Source organism: Labeo rohita, chromosome 7 (assembly GCF_022985175.1).
Source record: "Labeo rohita strain BAU-BD-2019 chromosome 7, IGBB_LRoh.1.0, whole genome shotgun sequence".
Classification (NCBI taxonomy): Eukaryota; Metazoa; Chordata; class Actinopteri; order Cypriniformes; family Cyprinidae; genus Labeo; species Labeo rohita.
This window is the reverse complement of record NC_066875.1, coordinates 25,496,437-25,518,022: the sequence shown is the minus strand read 5'-3', so window position 1 is coordinate 25,518,022 and position 21,586 is coordinate 25,496,437. Positions and strand designations below refer to the sequence as shown.

General features: G+C 37.7%; 2 protein-coding genes across 15 annotated transcripts in view; both read left to right on the top strand.

Annotated features, from left to right (window-relative positions):
• dgkza (diacylglycerol kinase, zeta a) overlaps positions 1-8,030 on the top strand; it is a 124,840-nt gene extending 116,810 nt beyond the window's left edge. For all 14 annotated transcript variants that reach the window (XM_051115974.1, XM_051115973.1, XM_051115977.1 and 11 more), the window contains one exon: positions 4,333-8,030. In XM_051115974.1, coding sequence (XP_050971931.1) covers positions 4,333-4,449 — 117 coding nt within the window. In that variant the 3' untranslated portion in view covers positions 4,450-8,030. The remainder of the gene's footprint in view (positions 1-4,332) is intronic.
• A 3,638-nt stretch (positions 8,031-11,668) lies between these two features.
• Positions 11,669-21,557, top strand: mdka (midkine a). The gene is made up of 5 exons (XM_051114879.1): positions 11,669-11,830; positions 17,404-17,486; positions 19,424-19,591; positions 19,777-19,938; positions 20,963-21,557. Exons 2-5 carry the CDS (start codon positions 17,405-17,407, stop codon positions 20,989-20,991), a joined length of 441 nt encoding a protein of 146 aa, XP_050970836.1. The 5' UTR covers positions 11,669-11,830; position 17,404; the 3' UTR covers positions 20,992-21,557.
• Positions 21,558-21,586: the final 29 nt, after the last annotated feature.

The following is a 21,586-nucleotide window of genomic DNA, read 5'->3' as shown; positions in this document are numbered from 1 at the left end:
GTTGTTCCAAACCCATAAGACCTTGTGTTGATCTTTAGAACACAAATTAAGATATTTTTTATGAAATCCGAGAGCTTTCTGACCCTGCATAGACAGGAACCCAACTGACACGTTCAAGGCCCAGGAAGCTAGTAAGGACATTGTTAAAATAATCCATATGACATCAGTGGTTCAGCCAAGAGAAGAATTGTTGAATAAAGTCATTATTTTTGTTTTCTTTACACAAAAAGTATTCTCGTAGCTTCATAAAATTACGGTTGAACCACCAATGTCACATGGACTATTTTAATGATGTCCTGACTACCTTTCTGGGCCTTGAACGTGTCAGTTGCATTGCTGTCTATGTAGGATCAGAAAGGTCTTGGATTTCATCAAAAATAGCTTTAAAATTTGTGGTTTTGAAGATGAACAAAGGTCTTACGGGTTTGGAACGACATGAGGGTGAGTAATTAATAACAGAGTTTTCATTTTTGGGTGAACTATCCCTTTAATCAACCTCAAGTTATTCCAAACCAATAAGAATTTTGTTAAAGGCAGATCTCAGAAACACAAATTAAATTGATTTTGATTTGTAGATATAAAGAAGCCTAAATTAAGTCTGTTCAGCACATAAAACGACCGCATATCTTGACTTGGACTGTACGGTTTGATTCATATGGATTTATTTTTCAATGCCATTATTGCCTTTTTGGATCTTCTAAGGTTTGGTTACTTGCACTTTCAGTGAAGGGAAAGAAAAAATATCTTAGTTTGTGTTTTAAAGATTAACCATAAAGTCTTATGGGTTTGGAACAAGATGAAAGTGAATAAATGATGATAAATTTTCATTTTGGGGTAAACTACTCCCTTTAATGTTCGTAGTGGTCTACTTGCATGCACAGAATGAAGCCTCGTGACCAGGTCTGGTGTCATGCCTGACTAAAACAGAATGAGAAATAATGTCCTAGCGTTTGATACACATCCTGTCAGAGTTTATTCGTTCTTTGTATTTGATATAAGAATTTAGGAAGGAGTCATTTTGGTAAGTTCTGAATACAGATGCATGCCAGGCTGGTTCTCAGTAGACGCTTGTGGCTTTTGGATCTCTCTCATTTTGGCTGCAGCCTCCAGCTGGTCTCCATCCCTGAACGTCTCTGTACTCAACCGCTCTGTTAGTCAGTGCTGACTAAGACCTCGGCATGAAACAAGGAACCATTCTTCCCCCCAGCAGCCCACCCTCTCCCCTGCTCACCTCCACAGATCCAGCCAAGAGACTCAAGCTCTCCTGCAGCACTTCTGATTGGTGTACCGCAAAATTACACACAGCTGTAGACACACTAGACTCTAATTACTGCCTCTCTTCTTTTCAGAAGAAACATCAATTTAAAAACTACTTATTTGAAGAGATCTGTGAGGGAATGATTTTCCACAAAGCACAGAAATCTCATTTGTGGTTAGAACTCTCAGCAGTACTTTCAGTCGCTTGCTCGCTCTCCTTTTTTCCTGTAGTTTTGTACCTTTGCACCACTGGGCCTCGGTGTAACCGGCTCCTCTAAAGCTCACAGCAGTCTAACGGACCTTTCCCAGCTCCCATCTGATAAACGTGTGAGACGGCACTGATTGAGTCTCCTGGGTGCCGATGGACTCTAGTCTGTCTGACAGCCTTCAGTTCTATCTATGTAATTATCAGTAACTCATGTGCTGTTGAGGGAGATGAAATGTGTAAAGTCACCAGTCTGACACGGTCTGAGAGCGGACCAAGGTGAAGATTTTTCTCTTCAGAGGATATCCTGTGATTTTCATCTACCCTCTTCAGGGAGACTGTCCTCCTGTGCTCCTGACAGACTCAGCCTGAACGAGACCTGATTTAGCTGTGCCGTTTTCCTGGACTGTGGTCTGTTGCGATTAACAGCTCCATCAGCACTTTTCTGCTCTGCTTTCCCTCTGTTTCCATCAAATCTAAGGATCCCGTACTCTTGGTTTCATTTAATCCAGAAAACATCAAATCCTGGATAGAGTGACTCATGGTTCATTGCCCTGTGATGAAGCACAATCCTCTTCACTGACTCCCTCCCGCTCACTTCCTTTACACTCTATCCATCTGTCATTGTCTTTATATAATAAGCATCCCTATTATCCTTTCCATCATTTTTTCCCTTCTCTCCTTTGTGACTTGTATGAGGATGAATGCTGGTTTTTAAAAGCACCATAAAAGTGTGATTATATTTCTGTTCGGCATGCCCTGCAGGAATCAGTCTCTTAACCACAAAGCTTTTTTTTTTTTTTTTTTTTTTTTTTTTTTTTCCTCCTGTGGAACTCGTCTCTTTTAGTTCATCACGGCTAATATTCTCCATTCTGCTAGCTACAGGACTCTTTTGACAGCTTTTCCAGAACTGCCTTTGTTTGCATCTGAAAGGCTGAAAATGGAGGGATGCAGCACCGCACTGGAAGTTGAGCAGTATGAAAAGGTGCTGGTGGCCGATCGTACTGTACGCTCCTGAACAAAAGCAGCTTCATCTGTGGCACAACAATGAAAGCGCCTGGCGGGCAGTTTGAGTGCTAGGAACAGTCCAGGCCTTTCTCTCAGACTCTCAGCAACAGGCCTGCCTGCAATTAACAACAATTACTGTTGAGCAATGCTGGCACCAGCAACATGGAAAAAGAGGGGCGTTTTCTGAGCGAACATGTTTACCATTACAGGCTCAGTGAAATCTTTGATTTCTCTTCTTCATTGTTCATGAAGAGTCTGTCTGAAAGAAACTGTCCGTAATTAAGGCCCGAAGCAACCATAGACGTTCTCTGTGTAGTTTGGTTCATTTCACGAAGCATGTTCTTTAACTTCTGCTTGTGTTTGTATTTGTATTTGGAGTCTCAATAGAACAGAGAGCAGTTTAATTATAAATTGTCAATTATAATTTTTTTTTTTTTTTTTTTTTTTTTTTTTTTTTACCTCTGCAGCATTATGTTTGAACTTGAAAAATTAGTTTACTTATGGAATAAAAATTTTCTGCTATTTTACTAACCCCAATATCATCCAAGATGTTAATGTCTTCAGTCACAAAGAAATTAAGTTCTTGAGGAAAACATTCCAGAATTTTTCTCCATATAGTGGACTTCAATGGTGGCCAACAGGTTGAAGGTCCAAACTGCAGTTTCAGTGTAGCTTTAAAAGGCTCTACAAAATCCTAGTCGAGGAATAAGGATCTTATCTAGTGAAATGATCTGTCATTCTCTAAAAAAAATAAAAATGTATTTACTTTTTAACCACAAACGCTCTAGCTTCATGCATTACATTGGTCACGCACGGTTACCTCTTCATCTTTGTACTCCGGTTCAAAAAGGTAAGGTAGGGTAAAAAAACTCTCATTAGGTGCGTTTCCATTACAGATTTGCAAAAAATGTTTTCCATAAACTGATTTTATGCTACTAAAACGTCTTTTTTTCCTCTTGCGATGAGTCGTGGCAATGGATGTTGGTACACCATGGACACTTCTGAAACTGAAACGAGCTGTGGCCTGCCTGGTATAAACACAAGCTTTGACTAGAGTGGCCACGATCAGGTCCGCAGACTTTTACAATGTAAATAAGGTTATAAAAGCTTTAATGGCAAGGAAAGCCCCTTATTCAAGCATTGTGTGCCACTTATGAGGTGTTCTTTGAGCTTATAGTACATTAAAGAATGATCATGTGACTTTTTTGTACAAAGGGGCCTGTAAATGCGAAAAAGCCATTTACATTGCAGTTTTGCGAAATATTCGTATTTCAAATTGCCTGAAAAACCACCTTATGCAAGCGTAAAACCTTTATGCGATATATGGAAGTTTTTGTGAAATTGACATGTTTCATTAGGTGTATTTTCAATTCACAATTGAAAATTGGGTAATGGAAATGCAGCTAGTGTCTTTAAAATCGTACGACATTGTTGTTTTACCTTTTTCACTTTGTAAACACTGGATCAGTATTTCCTCCTACATCACGCATAAACTTTCCAACATAATTATGGAATGCGTGAAGTCAAGCTAGTGCAAGATGAGCATTTAAGGTTAAAAAGTAAATACATTTTAATTTTTTTTTAGAAAACGACCGATCGTTTTGCTAGATAAGACCCTTATTCCTCAGGTGGGATCGTGTAGAGCCTTTTGAAGCTGCACTGAAACTGCAATTTGGACCTTCAACCCATTGATCCCCATTGAAGTCCACTATATGGAGAAAAATCCTGGAATGTTTTCCTCGAAAACCTTAATTTCTTTCAACTGAAAAGAAAAACATGAACATCTCATATGACATGGGGGTGAATAAATGAATAATTTTTATTCTGAAAGTGAACTAATCCTAATGTCTCTTCATTTCCAGGGTGACACTCCAAAGCATCGTGCCGAGAAGGCGAAAGATGCAGAACTTGCGGCGTATCTCGAGAACCGCCAGCACTACCAAATGATCCAGCGTGAGGACCAAGAGACTGCAGTTTGACCATTAACCTCTCACCCTTCACCTCAGCCGGCGTCCTCCTTTTTGTGCCAAAACAACAGTAACCAAAAATGTATCGCAGGCACTCTGGACTGCAGAGGGGGGGTGATACATTCCCAGAAAGGGAAGATGGTCACACACTTTAGTGTCTCTGAAGAGGTCCCAAGCTTTCATCATCTTTCTCTGAATGACCTGTTGGACTTACTGTCTTTCATTTCATTGCACTGCCAAAACATCTTAGAGTTTGTATGTATGAGACAGAATGCATTCCCCTCTATGTTAATGCACTCATCAAGCTTGCTTTTCTAGTTTGACAATGCTGAATGTTCAATGAATGCAATGAGGATTTAAAGATGCAGGACAGTGCTGTGTCTGCCTCCAGATTCATCACTGTCTGCAAGTGTATCTGGAGCGTTCACCGTAGCCCTGACTCCACAGCTAGCTTCAGTACTGCTCTGTTAAGGCTGAGCATTAATCTGGTTAGAGGTCCAGAACATGAACCGGAACCGGAAACGACATTTCAGTTAGCTGACTTATTCCTTAATAACATTAGAGCCATTAATTATGTTAATTATGTATAATGTAACTTTCTAGATTCCCCTGCACTGAAAGAGTTCAGGTTGGTTCAAAGATAGGAATGTCTTCTGGGGTCTTGATTTGAGTATCAGAACTATTTAGATTTTTTCAGGTGTGTTATTGGAAGGATTTTGCATTTTCATAGATTTCTGTGCTGTTTCTAATAACATTCGGTACTGTAAATGTATGCGAGTAGCTTTTCTGTTTAAGAGGCATTTGCACTGTAGCTTTGATTGCCTTCTTTATTCTATACTCTGGATTTATAATTGATGTACTAAAATATAGCTTATTTCCTACAATATTTTTAAGTAAATAGATGTTTATATAATTTGTAGCTATAAAAGATGTGTTGTCATGTTTGTATTATAAAACTCTGTAAATTAGATTTTGGTTTATTGGAGTTGAGAACAGATCTCTCTGTGACTCGGCTCATTTTTCTTAAATCTTTGTGATAAACGACACACTCTATAAGAGTTTATTGTTTTGTTTCGTATTTTTTTAGTGCTGCTGTCTTAATGCAGATTGTAGATTTTAGGATGCATATATTTATTTTCCTAAATCTTCATATATTGAAATTAATTTGGCCTTGGAAGCTTACATATTTAATAATATTAGTAATTTATGACTTGTTTCAATTATTTACATCATAGAATGAAACTCTTCTCTGTCCAGAGACTTCATTAATGATATGACCCACTGATTTCAAAGTTCTTTACAATAAATGTCATCATACAGTATGTATGCATATTCATATTGTAAATAAGTAAAACACTGTGTTTGGGTGAAACACAGCACTAGCATCTTTAGTGCTCTTTATTCGCTGTTAGAAATGCATTTTCAGCTCTCTCAGTTCTATTCTCTCCCCTTGGAAAGATTTTGGAAAGTTTGAGTGTTTAAAAAACCATCCATCCATCTATCCACCCATCTCACCCTTTTACTCAGACAGCTATTTGACAGGAGCCTTGATGAACGAGATCATACAAATGACATCATACGCCATAAACTGAACTCACTGAACTCTTTCAATAAACATGTGATTTATCTTAATGATCGATTTTCTTAAATCCTAAAAGACTTTTTTTTTGGTTTCAGATTTTTTTGCCCTTCAGACCTTTTTAGTATGAAAAATTGGGCTTGTTGTCCATGGAAATGTTTTTTTTTTTTCATCCTGTTCTTTTCATTTTCAATCTGAGAAGTGTTAAGGCTGATTGTGTGATGTGTATAGGATGCAAACACGTTTGGATTTTTAAGACTGGTGTTACTGAATAGCTCCTGCGCTACAGTAATCGAAAAGCTCTTTCATATATTTTAGACAGATTCACCATTCACAGATGCATTCTGGGAGAAAACAAGAGCTAGAACTGTAAATGGTCTTCAAGCCAACAGAGCTTTTGACTCAGTCATGCCAAGCTCATTCCTTTACTGCGCAATTTTGATCATTTAATTTTACTGTTTGAGATAAACAGCCTACAGGAACCTTTGGCGCTCACAGTGATTGAAGGGATTAAGAGACAATTTTGTGAGTTTGGAGGCTTTCAATTTCTTCATAATTATCATAATCCTAAAACGAGAGTTTGTCAGACTAATAGGCAGGACAGATGGAATAGATTTGCCGCAAATGTTTGAATTCATTTCTAAACACTTAGAGGAGGGTTTTTCTTCTGTACTGTAGTAGTTAGAACAAACTTAAACCTTCAAAAGCAGTTGTGTGATGTAAATTCAGTTTATGAATTTTTATCTCTTATTTAAAGTATGTTAGAGCCTTTCTACAATACTAAACACTCTATTTTTTTCTGTAAAATTTTTGATTTGGAGTTTCATTGGCATGGAGTTCTTAGAATTATAACAGCCTTAAATTAGTGATTTACAAGTGCATATATGTCCACAATTTCATACCTGACTGTTAGCAATATGAATTTTTGATTGGCATGATGATGTCCAACTGCATGTACTATATCCACTGCTATTATTGAAGTGGATATTTTAATGGCCAGTTTTTAAGTGCTGTAGACTGCATTTAGCGTATTGTTTCATATAGCTCTTAAGGCAAGTGAGGTCTATGCCCCCTGCATTAGCCCACAGTTACAGATTTTATCACCCAGACTTTAATGATATGCTTCTTTTGTTTTGGTGTTGATCCATTTACTCTGTGGCACCATAAGAGGAGGTTGTAAACCAAGCTGGCAGTGTCGTATTACAATTCTTTCTCCTCTGCTGTGATTTATTTTCATCCAACCAAGAGATCACGATTATGGTTCTGTATAGTGCTTCATTATAAATAGATGTTTTCTCAAGCAGCTATTGATGGCTGGACCTTACACGTCCTTCCATTATCTTATTAAAACCCAGTTTTTTAATCCAACGCTTATTTTAGCCTCTCTTATCTTTAGCAATACACTGTCCGCAGGCACTGTTTTTGCCATTAATTACTTTTCTCTAATATCCTTCATGTTCAGGACTTGCCAACATTATGAATACACAGAGTTGAGATTTTCCAAGAAATCTAACATTTTTCCACTCTTATATGGAAATCTTCTTACTTTTACTTTCAAAGGGCAAAGCAATGTAATATGTATGTATTTTGAATTTCTGAATGTGTTTTGTTGCTGTGTATTTTCTTGCTCAATTAAGCTCTTATAAGCCTTTAGCCACCATTGAGATGCATGAAAGCAATGCGAGGATGAAGAACTGCCTCTTTCATTGATTTACAGGGAAAAGGATCTGACATTGACATTAATTTGTGTCTAGTTTTAGTTTTGTGTTTTTTTTTAGTTGTTTTTTTTTTTTTCTTTTTTGAGTTGCAGTGCAATTCAAGGCTCTAGAGTTTCTTAGAGGTTTTGATAAGGAGAAAGCAGAAAGCATGGGTTCCAGTGCAATATATTGGGTTTTAAGAAATGTTTTATGAATATTTTGTTCTGTAACATGTAGTCAATATTTATCTCTTCAGTGAAATATTCTGTTACTGTCTGGTTAATAAAATAATAATAAAGCATATTGAATATTTCATACTGAACAGCAAGGTTATTTGTTGCTTAAAACACATGGATGTCTTAAAGAGACTGGACAGAATACTTTGGCTGCTTATTTTAAGGTAAGATAGTCCACACTGCATTGAATTTTTAAGTATTTGTTTTTTTGGACATTCAGTACTGACAAATATGTAAGAAGATCCGCATATTTTTATATTCAGGTTTTATTTCCAGTTAGTCATTTCAGTAGTTTAACTTTGAAATGTTGCTTTGACAACAGTTTTTGTCTAATGTTTTTATTTTATGTTTTAGTATTTTTGTTGTTGTTGTTTTTGTTAGTGATAATAAGCCTGATTAAGTCTAATGCGAGCTGTTTTAAGAAGCTGGTGAAAAATTGATATTCTTCTGTACTGCACTCCACAGATGGTTGAATGTGAGGCTTTGGAGTCTGGAACAACTCTGCTGTTTTAATTTTAATATAGTTGAGTCATCCTTGGAATGTATTAACAACATTTCCCTCAGACTCTGATACCGAATTTCTTTTTGTCTCTGCAGGAGTGAGTTGCCGGCTCAGAGATGAGAGGCAGGTAATAATACGAAAAAAAAAAATGCAATTCTTGTCCCTGGCTGCAGGCAGTAAAAGAGTCATGATATCAGTCATTGAATAATCACCATATATGATATGAATATGAATCATGATGATGTGGAATGTCTATCCATCTTTTTCTTCCCGTAAGAATGGGCGCTTGATATTGCAAAATGGTGTGTCTTACCATGTTATTTTAATGTGTCGGCGCCAGTAGCCTTGTGGGCAGTGTGCCGATATGTAGCGCAATTGCGCTCTGGGCGTCCCAAGTTCGAGTCCTGGCTCGTGGACCTTTCCTGATTACCCCCCCCCCCCAAGACTGAAAAAGTGTTTATTTTATAAATTGCATTGTGCAAAAAGTGCAAAGTGCATGTGAGTTAATAACAGACGGACACGAGCAAGCAAGCAGACATTTCAGCACATTGCTATCTTCAGTGCTCACTTAACAACTGACATTCACCCTTTTTCTAAGAAGGTCAACAATTAAAGACAATCAGCTGGATTCAGTTATCTCAGGTAGACCACAATTATCACAAGCAGAACTCCAAGAAAGTCTGATCATTCACGTATAATTGGCTAAAAACACATCTCTTCCGTCTTTATTTGACTCTCTAACTCTAGCACTCTCTATTCTAATTCTATTCTTTATAAAAATAAAAAAACTTGCCCTTTTAGACTTATACACATTTATTTACTTGTTTTCTCAAGAAAATAATAAATCATAACACTAGCTTCTGTTATTTTTGTATTCCATGTATTATTTTTTTCTCTTTGTTTATTATAGAATTAACAAAAAGCAAAAATAGAAGGCCTCTAACAGTAGCTTGCTTTTTCTTTTTTTTTCTTTTTTTTTATTCGATCTGTTTTCTTTTTATTAATTATATAATAAAAAAAAAAACTTGCTATGTGTACTGCATTAGGATTATTTGTAAAAGCACTTGCATGTTATTGTTCTTTTGTTGATATTAATTGCTTCCATTGTCCTTTTTTGTAAGTCGCTTTGGATAAAAGTGTCTGGTAAATATCTAAATGTAAATGTATATAGTAGAAAGTTTGAAGTATACAATTCCAAAAAAGATCAACCATTACAAATACAACAAATATAAAACTTAAAAAAAAAAACACACACAAACTAACGTTGAACAATTTTCTTACAGAATTTTGTTAATCAAATTTTTCAAGTTCATTGAATGCAATATGAATGAACATGAATTAACAATGAACAATAATGCATAAATTAGCATTAACCTAGATGACCTAAAAATTGCTGTAATTGTTGTCCATTGTTAGTTTATGATACCTAGCATTAACTATAAAATCTGTCTATCTATTTAAAAAATAACATCTTTGCTTTTGAATTGTGAACTTGTTCAAAGTCATTGCGCTTGTCTTTCATTACATATTTATTACTTTTAGGGTTAAAAAAAAAGACCAACTGCATGTGTGTGTGAGAGGAAGTGTAGAGTCCATTCTTTTGTTCATGCTCCGAGTGACCTCTGCCTTTTAAATAATCACAATGTAAATGCCGGCTACACTTGCGTCTCAGAAAGCACAGACTTCATCCTCAACTCTTTAACCTTTTCATGGACAAACACTCACATGCTGCTTCACCCTTTGCCCATTTGGCAAGCTTTCCCATGACTTCCCGTTGATCCAAAGAGGCAGAGAGTGGGGAGAGAGGAGGAGTGTTGGGGTTTTGTTGATCATTTGTGGTGGCTGTGAGCTGCCTTTTATTCAAACAGTGATTGTTCCATCTGGTCCTCTGTTGTGAGACAGAGGTTTCACTGTGGAGAGCAGGGAGGAGGTCTTGCCTTTTCAGGTTGCTACAAAATATGTAGCCTATATAAACCTCCCAACCCGTTCTTTCTTTCTTTTTGTTCCTCACCCCACTTTGATTTCCTCCATCACCCGGATTTTCCCTGTGGTCCCTTTAGTCTTCTTGGAATGGATGTGTGAAATGAACAGTACTTTGTACTCAGAAGTGGCTTTTTTTTAAATAAAAAAAGCCTAATGCATGTTGGCTATTACAGGCTATACAGAAGATGTGTTCTGACTAAAGTGTAAAGCTTACAGAAAAACTATGAAAAGACATTTTTCATTCTGTCATCATAGTTTGCAGTCATTTTATATTGATCCATATGGACCATGTGTATGCTGCTGTAAAAGTTTGTGATTGTTAGGTTTTATGTGAATGCTGTCTATGAGAATGGCTTTATGGGTAGAGTTGGCTCAGGTCATTGTATGTGCTCTGTTCTGGCCTGTCTCAGCCTGCAGAGAGATTGTTTATCTGACTGCACCATTTGTCCTATTGAGCCGCTGCTTCCTGCCCTTAGGGGTCTACACACATTCACAAATACACCCACATAAAATCACATAGCAGGCAAAAAAGGAGAATCTATAGCCCCTGAAAACATTTTAGCTGTTTAAAATGATTTAGCTGTTTGCAGCACAAACAAAAAAATACACATAAAACTCTACCAAAGTACTTTTATGATTTAAAGAGATATTTTGTTAAAACTAGCTGTTATTTGGAATATTACTGTGTGCATCAATATGTCTTTAATAAGTCTTTTACAGATTCAAACTTTATATTTTTTATACTTTATGTTAAATTTGTAAATATCTGTAATTGATTATGGTAGTCAGATGCAGTATTTTGCAGTACACTTTAAATTCTCTCTTGACATAGCAGTTATATCTGCCTTTTTCATCTCTCTCTCTGTACTGTTTGTTCTTTGTGTGTTTTGATAATCTGATTTAGTCTTATTGAGTTTCTGTTGTGAGGAACTGCCACAAGTATTAGTTAACATAGCCATCTCTGTTATCAATTAATAGGTGGAAGGTCTTGCTTTCACAGCAGAATTTTAGTATTTAATATCTTTAAGTCTTTTTATTATGTACACACATAGTAGTGTATTATATACTGAATTTTTATTTCTTTAGCCTATATTATATTATATTATATTATATTAGCCTATAATAATATAATTATTATTAGTACATTTTTTTAGGTTGACTAACAGGTCTCATGGCTGTGCCTGAGGTCTGTTGACTGCGGCTGACGTGGGCTGCGACGTCACGGCGGGGTTAATTTAAATGGGGTTCAGGGGGAGAGAAACAGATTAAATTAGTTTGGGGGGAAACAAAGAGCCGGAGCGACGCATAAAGGCGGATGCTGGAGAAGAGTTAACACACCAAACTTCAGCAAGACATTTCAGTTTTTCAGTGTGGAAACTTTCAGCACAGAAAGCAAGTGAGTTAAATTTGCTCTTTTCACATCAACAGTTGTTATCGGACTAGTAACGTTACATGGGTTTTCTATTTGATTCACTCCGTTAAACTTTTTTAAAAGTGCCACTGGGAAGTTATAAAGCGAAAAAGTGGATATATAGATAGTTTTTTTTCTCGCGATATACAACAATAAGAATATTTAGAGATGAACAAAGTGCGAGGGAAATTCTTTTTTAAAAAGCTGATGTTTCTGAGGACTGTTAAACGTTTAAAGAAGAGCGTTTAGATAAACACCCCGTATGAATTCAGTAGAAGTATTTAATAATACTCTTGATTTGATCTAAGAAGTTTTGTTATCCATGAACTAAAATACTAACCGTTCTGAGGAGCGCAAACATTTAGACTACGTTTGTGTTGCGAGCTGTTGCCTTCTTGCAATGCAGGAGACGGTTTTGCTGCGGGTTTCCTTTAAGTGGGAAGTTGTACGTTTCTGTGTGAAAAATAAAAGCGTTTTATGGATTAAAAACTATTTTGAGGTAATATGTATGCATATATATTTAGCGATCATGTTAATAAATGATAACATGTACATTCGTACTTTTAATGGACTTTATTTAGAAGAAAATACATTTGATTACCTTAATAAATTAATGTACAAAATATAAACTTACACATACTATGACACTGGTTTAAGTTTAAGTAGAAATTCTACATTTCTAAACTTTTTGTATCACAGATTAAGACACGTTAAGTATTTTGAGTACTTTTACTGTTCATAAAGTTATTATAATATGCTGACGCAAAGCCTCCAAATCTGCTTAAAAATGCATTTTTGGCCATCATATGTCATGTTCTGGGTCACCTCCCTTCTCACTCACACTCAGTGTGCTCAGTTGCTGAGAGGATATTCAGCTTGTTGTGACTATCTTTGCAAAAAAGTTTTTACACAAAGCAGATGGTGGTCTGCACTAACCCATAATGTTGCAAAGATGCTTGTCAGTGTTATGCAGTGTTGGGAAAAGTTACTTTCAAAAGCAATGCATTACAATATTGCGTTACTCCCTAAAAAGTTACTAAATGCGCTTAATTTTTACAGGTTTGCATCATATTCTGAGTTACATTTCTTTGTTTTTGTTCATTTTGATGAATACGGAGTCTAGAATTCTAGAACTAAAGTAACATCATACTCCCGATTTCTCTCAACATGTGGACAGGGGAGCTTTTAATCAATAAATGGGGAAAAATATTAAAAAAATAACTCTTTCTTGTAAATTAAAAAGTAATTCAAAACTTTTTAACTAATTTCTTTAAAAAAGTAATCTGATTACGTAACCCACATTACTTGTAATGCGTTTCTCCCAAAACTGGTGTTATGAGTATCTTCTTTTTCTATGTACTTTTGACCTTTGCTTATTTTAGCCTGACTGAAATGTAAAAAGTAAATAGTGTTTTAATTTCTGATGCATGTGAAATGTGTGTGTGTGTGTGTGTGTGTGTGTACTTGTTTTTGCTACATTGTGGGGACCAAATGTCCCCACAAGGATAGTAAAACCTGAAATTTTTGACATGTTAAAAAATGATTAAAAATAGTAAATGATGTTTATCTGAAAGTGTAACGATGCAAACATGTTTTCTGTGAGGGTTAGGGTTAGGGTTAGGGGATAGACAATATCGTTTGGTCAGTATAAAATCTATAGAAGTCTATGGAAAGTCCCCACAATTCACAAAAACAAACGTGTGTGTGTGTGTGTGTGTGTGAGCTAATGCCTTAAACGTAGAATCACCATAATTCAGTTCTCTTGCGCAAAACTTTGTGTGTCTGTGTGTGCGTTAGGGATCATTGTGCATTTAATGCTCTTGGCTTCATTCACTCCCTCTCTCTCCTCTTGAATAGAGTGATTAAAGTGAGTACGGTCAAAGGGTGCAGGGCAGAAAGGAAGAGGACCGCGTTCCATCTTTTCTTCTCTTGCTCTTTCAGAGACCCTTTTCACCTGACCTGCATTCTGACCTGCCCCCCCACTCTTTCATTTCTCTTTCTTTAGACACTTTCAGGGCCTTTTCATCCCAGAGTGGGTCTAAGAAAGTGCAAAAAATACACTTTTATTGAAGGGATTACTCATTTGGAGCTATACCACTTCACAGTACTTCAGCAAAGTTGTAAACATTCAACCTTTTGGCCTCTGCCCTGTTTTGATGCGAGCATAGACACAGAGATTTTGTTTGGGTCAAAACACTGTGTTCAGATCAAACTAAACAGAAAGTGAGAGAAGAAAACTGCTCAGCATGATTATTAACTAGCTCATATGAATAATTGTGTGGTGAGCGCAAAAGCATATTTTACATAGACATGTTATAATTTATATAAGACATCCCTCATGTTTTGTTAGCCAAGTGAGTCGCATTTGAGGCTTTATTTCACATTACCTACAGAGGAGAAATGGAGTGTGTTTCAGAGCGATATTACAAAGCCCTTTTGCCCTCTGCACTGTAGAGATATGCTTTTAACTCAGCTTCTGGTTATATGAGTGTTTGTCCTCAGGGTGTGTATAGAACGTGTCTCAGTCACTGGTTTCTTCTTAAAGAACAGGGATGTGGTTACATGTTGATTTGTGTGTGTGTGCCTCACTAACTCTGAACTCTCAGATTCACAGGCCTCTAGTGCAATGCTGGTCACAGTTTCTGTCAGAAAGCATTTGGTGTAACACTTACCTAATGCTTTACAGCACTGGACTGGTGACAGCCTTTGTGTGTGTGTGTGGACATCACCCAGCTGCACACGCCCATCAGAAAGAATGATGGGAGACTCACAATGATTTATGGCTGCTAGCCTCAGACCTGTGTCTGAGTAAATCTTGTGCTGAGGTGAACTTAAACAGCTGTTTTTGGTTTGAACACCGTCTCCAGACGTCTCTCTCCTCCCCCGTGTCTGTCAGTCTGTCTCTCTGCGGTTTAGATGACTGATAAAGCCAGTGCTGACTTGAACTCCCTCTGCACTGTGTCTGAAGACTAACGCTCACTCAGTACCAGCTTAGCCTTAAGGGCCTGCTTTGCTTCAGACTTAATGAAAGCACCTCCGTCTAATATAGTCCTTACAGGAAAAACGCAGCGCTTGTAATAGAATTTAAGAGCTGCTGAAAGGAAAGACTCTAAATGGAAATCTGTAATTGAAAAGTGGCACTGATAAGCGTGAAACTGTGCCATATGTCTGACTATGAGTGAAGTGGGTCAGAGCTTTGTGTTGTTTTCTCTGCTATGGAAATGAGTTTGAAGTCCAGCTGGTTGCGCGGCGAGGGACTCGCGCACTCGAACGCTGGGTCCTGGAACGCTCTGAAAAGATGTGAGGGGAGGAGAGAGGACCAGAGGAGGGGAGAGACGAGAAACCGCGTGTGTCCAGCGGCCCGCATTCCTCTGCGCTTGTGATAATGGAAGCCCCGTGGCGTATGATGAGTGAGTAAGGCCCTCAAAGAGTGTGTGTGTTTCTGTGGGAGGAATGGGGCTTTTAAAGGGATTTTTACCCTTGGATTGTATGAGGTGTGTGTGTGTGGACCCAGCGGGTCAGAACAGCCTCGTTAGGATGTCTGGAACACCCCCCTCCATCATTCGCACACACACACATATAACACAAAGAAGACTGCCTGATGAGAGATTTCGGAGAAAGGTCAGAGAAAAACGGTGAGGAGGAGGAACTTTTTTGGACCCGGAGAGGGGGTGAAGACATTTTTGGGCCAGGAAAATGGGGGTTGGGGTGCTCGAGATTTGTGTTTTTCTGAGAGAGGTTAGTCACGCTTCGCTGAGCGGCTGACACTTAATTACTGTTTGGAGGGAGTTGCAGGATTTACTGGGTCAACAGAATATTTTATAAACGGCTTTAGAAGAGCATTTAGTGTCTGAGAGTGAGAGATGGGGGGAAAAACAGAGGTAGAAAGCATTTTTACTGCCTCTGCTTACGGTGACCTATAAAGGTCTGGCGCCTGAGTGATGAGGGACGGCGTTTGTGCTGGGACGGGACTTTGAGTTGGAAGTTACAGCTGAGAGATAGTGAGAGTCCAGAACATTTCACCCAGCCACAATGGGAACGAGAGCAGCTAGAAAACGAGATCCGATGGGCCCTCCGGAGCGGACACATCGACTGCAGTGAATGGAAAGTGCTATAGTCAGAACGAGAGACTTGTGTTTGGACCTAATAGATGCTTAATTATCCTCAAAGACGGTACAATACTGCTTTTCATCAGTCCGGCTAATTCTGGCTGCTTTGAGTCTTGCGTCTTACAGAGGCCGTTCTCTCTTTCAACAGGAGATCAGCTTTTGTTAGCGTTAATTGCTTTTCCTGCTAACAGAACTCTGAAACAGGATGTCGTCTTATTGACCAAAAAGTCACTCCCACACTGACAATGGTGCTGAGTTGTTAGTAAATGTGTCTGTGGGAAGCTGGCTGATGTGTGAGTTCTGTAATCTGTGTGGGTCCATATGTGAGTGTACGTCTCTGTGTGAGCTGCTGCTTCAGTCCTCTTGCCTTCACATCCACGGAGCGTTCCGGAAGAATGGCGTCCCGCGGCGATGATTCCATTCTCTTCAGACAATGCGCTTCTACTATCTCACAGCACGCGGGCGAATCATCTCCATGGAGATCACAAGCAGAGGCTAAAGAGCGCACTCGCGCAGCCAGAGTCACAAACACAAAACCCATATAAGCAAATCTGTGTACATGCAGAAACCCTCATTTGAGATGATCTAGTCAAATAAATGTGACATTGAAAAAGCTCTTTTAAAAAGCTCTTTTTTATTCGTGGTGTTAGTAGAACTAAACATCCCACCGTTTTTGGCGATGTGAGGTCTTGTGTTTTTTTCAGTTTTGAATGCTGACATGTTAAAAAGCAGAAGAGCATGTATACACAGCTGAGCAGAGACGGAGAGAAAACACAGATGTGAGGACTGTGGAGCCGGATGCCAGCAGGACAGAAGGGACGTGTTCAAAAACACATCAACTCTCTTTCTTTTGAGCGTGAATGGATGTTTAGTCACGGCTGGGAATGTTGTGTATTTGCGAGTGTCGTTTTGGATGTTTATGTTTGATGATTCACAGCAACAAGCTAGTACAGTGGCGGCGGTGCTTTCGGTGCCAAGAACGTCATTACCATAATTCCAAGACAATCACTATGCGTTCCCCCATTTCAGTAGCTGTTACATCATACTTCTGTGCAATGTGTTTGTGTGCCATTTCTGTGGGCAGCTGGAGGAATTTAAGCGCTGTTGTTACATTATAATCTGGTGGCAGTGATAGCAGAGAATCATGCAGTCCTTCAGCATTATGACCTTTTGTGTTTGCACGAGCCAAGTCTGCGACATTTTAATGCCGGTCCGTTGAATTCAGTCAGCGAAGCTGTAATTAATCATTCTGAATGATCATCCTTATCTGCTCCATCCATTCATCTCTAATTGGGAATTTGAAATATTAAAAGGGCAAAGTAATGCCTCAGCATAGATGGCTCGATTACTGTCCTGCCCTTTGATAACAGTACTTATGACAGAAATTGTTCAGTTACTGAAACTTGCAGTTTTGCTCTGCAACAGCTGACGATTCTGTGTGTTTTTCAGAATGCGTGGCCTGTTTTCCACCCTCATCGTGGTGCTGGTGGCCTTAATGATCGTGACCACAGAAGCTGGGAAGAACAAAAAAGGTATAAAATATTGGAGAAACCATCTCACCCCTCTTTCCTTTCTTCCATTAGTTCAGCTCTCACTTAGAATTATATCCTGTGATCTCTTACTTTGACTCTTAAGGGTGGATTACACTACTTGTGGCAACAGATGTTGCCCCAAATTGCAGTTTAGGCAAGTCAGCACTAGTTGCTGAATGTCTGAGCTACTGCATTAAATTTTGTGCGTTTTATTGAAAATTGCATAGTGTAAAATGGGCACAGACTCCAATATTTAGCTTCAGACTGTGATTCCATCCAGTTGAAGGATTGCAGGTTTTTTCGAACATTCAAACATGGTATTTTGAGCCATTTTTAGGCATATTGTTTTCATTGTGTTAATTGTAAAAGAAGATATTGAAAGAACCTTGGTAATCTAATATTTGCTTTATTTCCATAGTATAGAATATGGAAGTCAGAAGCTACCAGCAACTCTTTGGTTACCAACATTTTTTAACTCTTTCCCTGCCAAACATGGAATTTTTGGTTATTTGTGATACAATGCTTGTCTGCCAAACACAGAATTTTCTGAGTTTCCATGTTTTCACTGCCATACATCTGGAGCTTTATTACGCATCTCCTAAATGAGTCCAAAATCTCCTAATCAAAAACACAGATGATGAAGATGCAGAAACAAGTGATCTTATATATAAGCAGATGCATATTAAAATACGAACATCAACAATAAACAGCATATAAATGACAAATGCCTAATGTTACAGAGTGAAATGTCAATCCAGGAAGTGGTAAAAGACTGTGAAGCTTCGGGTGTGCCAGTGGAAGTGATCTACTGCATCTGTGCTTTGATTATCGTACTGAGTATGATCCAGATGTAGTATGATAAAAGCATAATTTTCTTAGCTTTTTGCTCAAAATGTTGCTTTTTTATTAAACTTACCTACTTTCAAGAGCAGTTGGGTAAGTTACTCACAGTGTAATTAGATTACTGTACAAGTTACTCTCCCCAAAAAGTATTTAATTACTTATTACTTATTACATTCTAAATCCTATATCAGCCCTATCAACCTTGACAAGTTAATGAATGATATAGGATAGACATGAAACGTTATTTTAATTCTTTCAAATAAATTGTTGTCACACTTTAGATTAGGGTCCAATTCTCATTATTAACTAACTATACTTTTGCCTCATTATACTCCTAATTACTGCTTATTAATCCTTAATAAAATAGCTGTTGACAATTAACTAAATGTGCTTTTTAAGTAATAATAAACAGCCAATATCCAGATAATATTCATGCTAATAACCAACTAATTAATAGTGAGAATTGGACACTACAGTGTTACCAATATTCTTATTAACTTAAAGTATTTAAAGCGAGAAGGTTATATAAAAAGTATGCATTTTAAGGTTAGACTCCACTATTGTATTGTATTGTATATAAATGTTCTACAGTCTACACAGTATTTAGTTCAGTTACATAAGAAGGAACTGTAATTAAATTACAGGGGAAAAAATCCCTTACTTTATTTTTTCAAGAAAAAAGTAATTAAATTACAGTAAGTAATTACTTACTAACTAGTTACACCCAACACTGTTCAAGAGTTCATAAAAAAGAAAGCTTGAAGCTAAAATAAAACATGTGTTTTGCTTGTTTAAAAGTAGAGGCTCCGTTCTTTATTTTGATGTATTGCATGTTCAGATATTCATACAACATGTACATTTTAGTAAAAATGACCAAAAATGCTGGCGGTGCCTTGCAGCTTTTTTCAAAAATATCTGGTGGGGAAAGAGTTAAAATATCGTAACATTTTCATTTTTGGGTGAGCTATTCTTTTAAGCCAATACATGGGCAGATTTTAACATGGGCAGTTTTGAATGAGTTTCTGTAATATTTGGCTGAAGCGGAGGTGAAGGTAATCTCATGAAGTAACACTGCTGTCTGTGTGTCGTGATAGAGAAGAACAAAGGAGGTAAGGGTGGTTCAGACTGTGCGGAGTGGCGCTATGGCCGTTGTGTGGCCAATAACGGAGACTGCGGAGCAGGCACGAGGGAAGGCACCTGTAATGAGCAGACCAAGAAAGTCAAATGCAAAGTGCCCTGCAACTGGAAGAAAGAATTTGGAGGTGAGTGATGATGTGGTACTGCTGAAATGTTTTAACTTCTCACAATTCTCTTATTATATTTAGCCATCACTTTTGTTTTTGGTATTTATCTTTTATATTTAGTGTTTTTGTGCTGCTGTGTATTTCTCTTTGTTCTGTGCATTTCATATTATCTTACATACTGTATTGCAACTCATTTCATGCAGCCGACTGCAAGTATAAGTTTGGTAACTGGGGCGAGTGTGATGCAGCCATAAGCACAAAGAGCCGCTCTGGCACTCTGGTAAAGGCTCTCTTCAACGTCGACTGTCAGCAAACCATCTCTGTGTCCAAACCCTGCACCACCAAGGTCAAAAACAAACCCAAAGGTACATCTTCAACACCAAACCCAAAACTGACATTCAGTGACCGAAGGCCTCTGCTTGATCTTTTGTGTATGTTAGGCTCAAATGTTAGTATTAACATTCAACTACTAATAATGAATATAATAAAATGAAAATCAGTTAAGAATTATTTGAAATTATTACTAAAAAACATTTGTGACTCTGGACCACAAAACCAGTCTTAGGCAACATGGGAATATTTGTAACAATAGCCAAAAATACACTGTATGGGTCGAAATGATCAATTTTTCTTTTATGCCAAAAATCATTTGGATATTAAGTAAAGATCATGTTCCATAAAGATATTTTGTACATTTCCTACCATAAATATATTAAAACTTCATTTTTGAGTAGTAATATGCATTGCTAAGAGCTTTATTTGGACAGCTTTAAAGACAATTTTCTCAAAATTTTGATTTTTTTTTGCACCCTCAGATGCCAGATTTTCAGTTGTATCTCGGCCAAATATTGCCCAATCCTAACAAACCATACATCAATGGAAAGCTTATTTATTCAGCTGTCAGATAATGTATAAATCTCAATTTTAAAAAAAATTAAACCCCTATGACTGGTTTAGTGGTCCAGGGTTACATTTTTTATTATTTAAGTTTGTTAATGAGAGCTACCTCAAACACACATGACTCAACAGGTGTTATACTGTTAGCAGTTTATTGTTTTGGTTTGGCTGAATGGAAAACGAAATGCATGTAATCTGCTCCGGTTGTGTAATCTTGGCCTGTTGGCCGTGGTGGGTGTCTGAGTGGGATTCTGAAATCAATAATGAACCTCTACTCATACATAAGAGGCAGATGTCTAAGTCGGTCCTTTCAAATCGTGTGTTTGTGGTTAATATGCTTATCTGAATGTGGATTCCAGCAATAATACTGTAGCATTAGTTTCTAAGAGCATATGCATTTCCTAACTGGCGTGAGACGGGGATGCGTCGTCAAGAGTTTCGGGGTTTACCGCTGGATCTAAATAATGAGATTTTGTGTCACTCTCTCTACAGGAAAGAAAGGCAAGGGGAAAGGGAACTAAAGCGAGCAAGAGATCCAGAGGAGCAGTAAACACCCCGTTATCATCCGTCATCCAAACACGGCCTTTTATATCTCTACTCAGTGTTCTTCAGCATGAGCGCGACTCACTCTACAGCCACAAACACATAGCTTTAGAAGACTATGACAGAGTAACAGCTGAGTATTTGACACGTTACATGATTTTTTCATGTGTGAGGGAGGGGAGGGGAGAATAAAATGCCGTTGTTTAGCGTGTGGTGCCCTGTAGCTGACCCATTCCTCTGATGTTCCCTCCAGGACAGATCTATCTCTCTCTCTCTCTCTCTCTGTACTATCTATCAGCTGTGTAAGCCTCAGGCCTCTCATTTGCTAAAGGACAACAATCAGTAGATCTCAGTCAGACACATCTATTTTATTACTGTTTTACTTACAAATCTGGTTTTGTAAAATTGTGTAATTTACAGGATTATATTACTAGCAGGGTATTCAAGTAGTGTTTGGATAAGCCACCCTTCTCTTTTTTTGTATCCTAAAATATAAAACTGAGGAGTGTTGTTTGAAATAAATGATTTCTCTTTTTCTATAAAAGGTGTAGTTTATGTAAAAGCAAAAATACC

Excerpts from the sequence above, each read along its gene's own strand:
- mdka (XM_051114879.1), top strand. The coding sequence starts at position 17,405 with ATGCGTGGCCTGTTTTCCACCCTCATCGTGGTGCTGGTGGCCTTAATG. Across the intron at positions 19,592-19,776 it reads CTGGAAGAAAGAATTTGGAG|CCGACTGCAAGTATAAGTTT; the intron begins GTGAGTGATGAT and ends CATTTCATGCAG. Across the intron at positions 19,939-20,962 it reads GGTCAAAAACAAACCCAAAG|GAAAGAAAGGCAAGGGGAAA; the intron begins GTACATCTTCAA and ends CTCTCTCTACAG.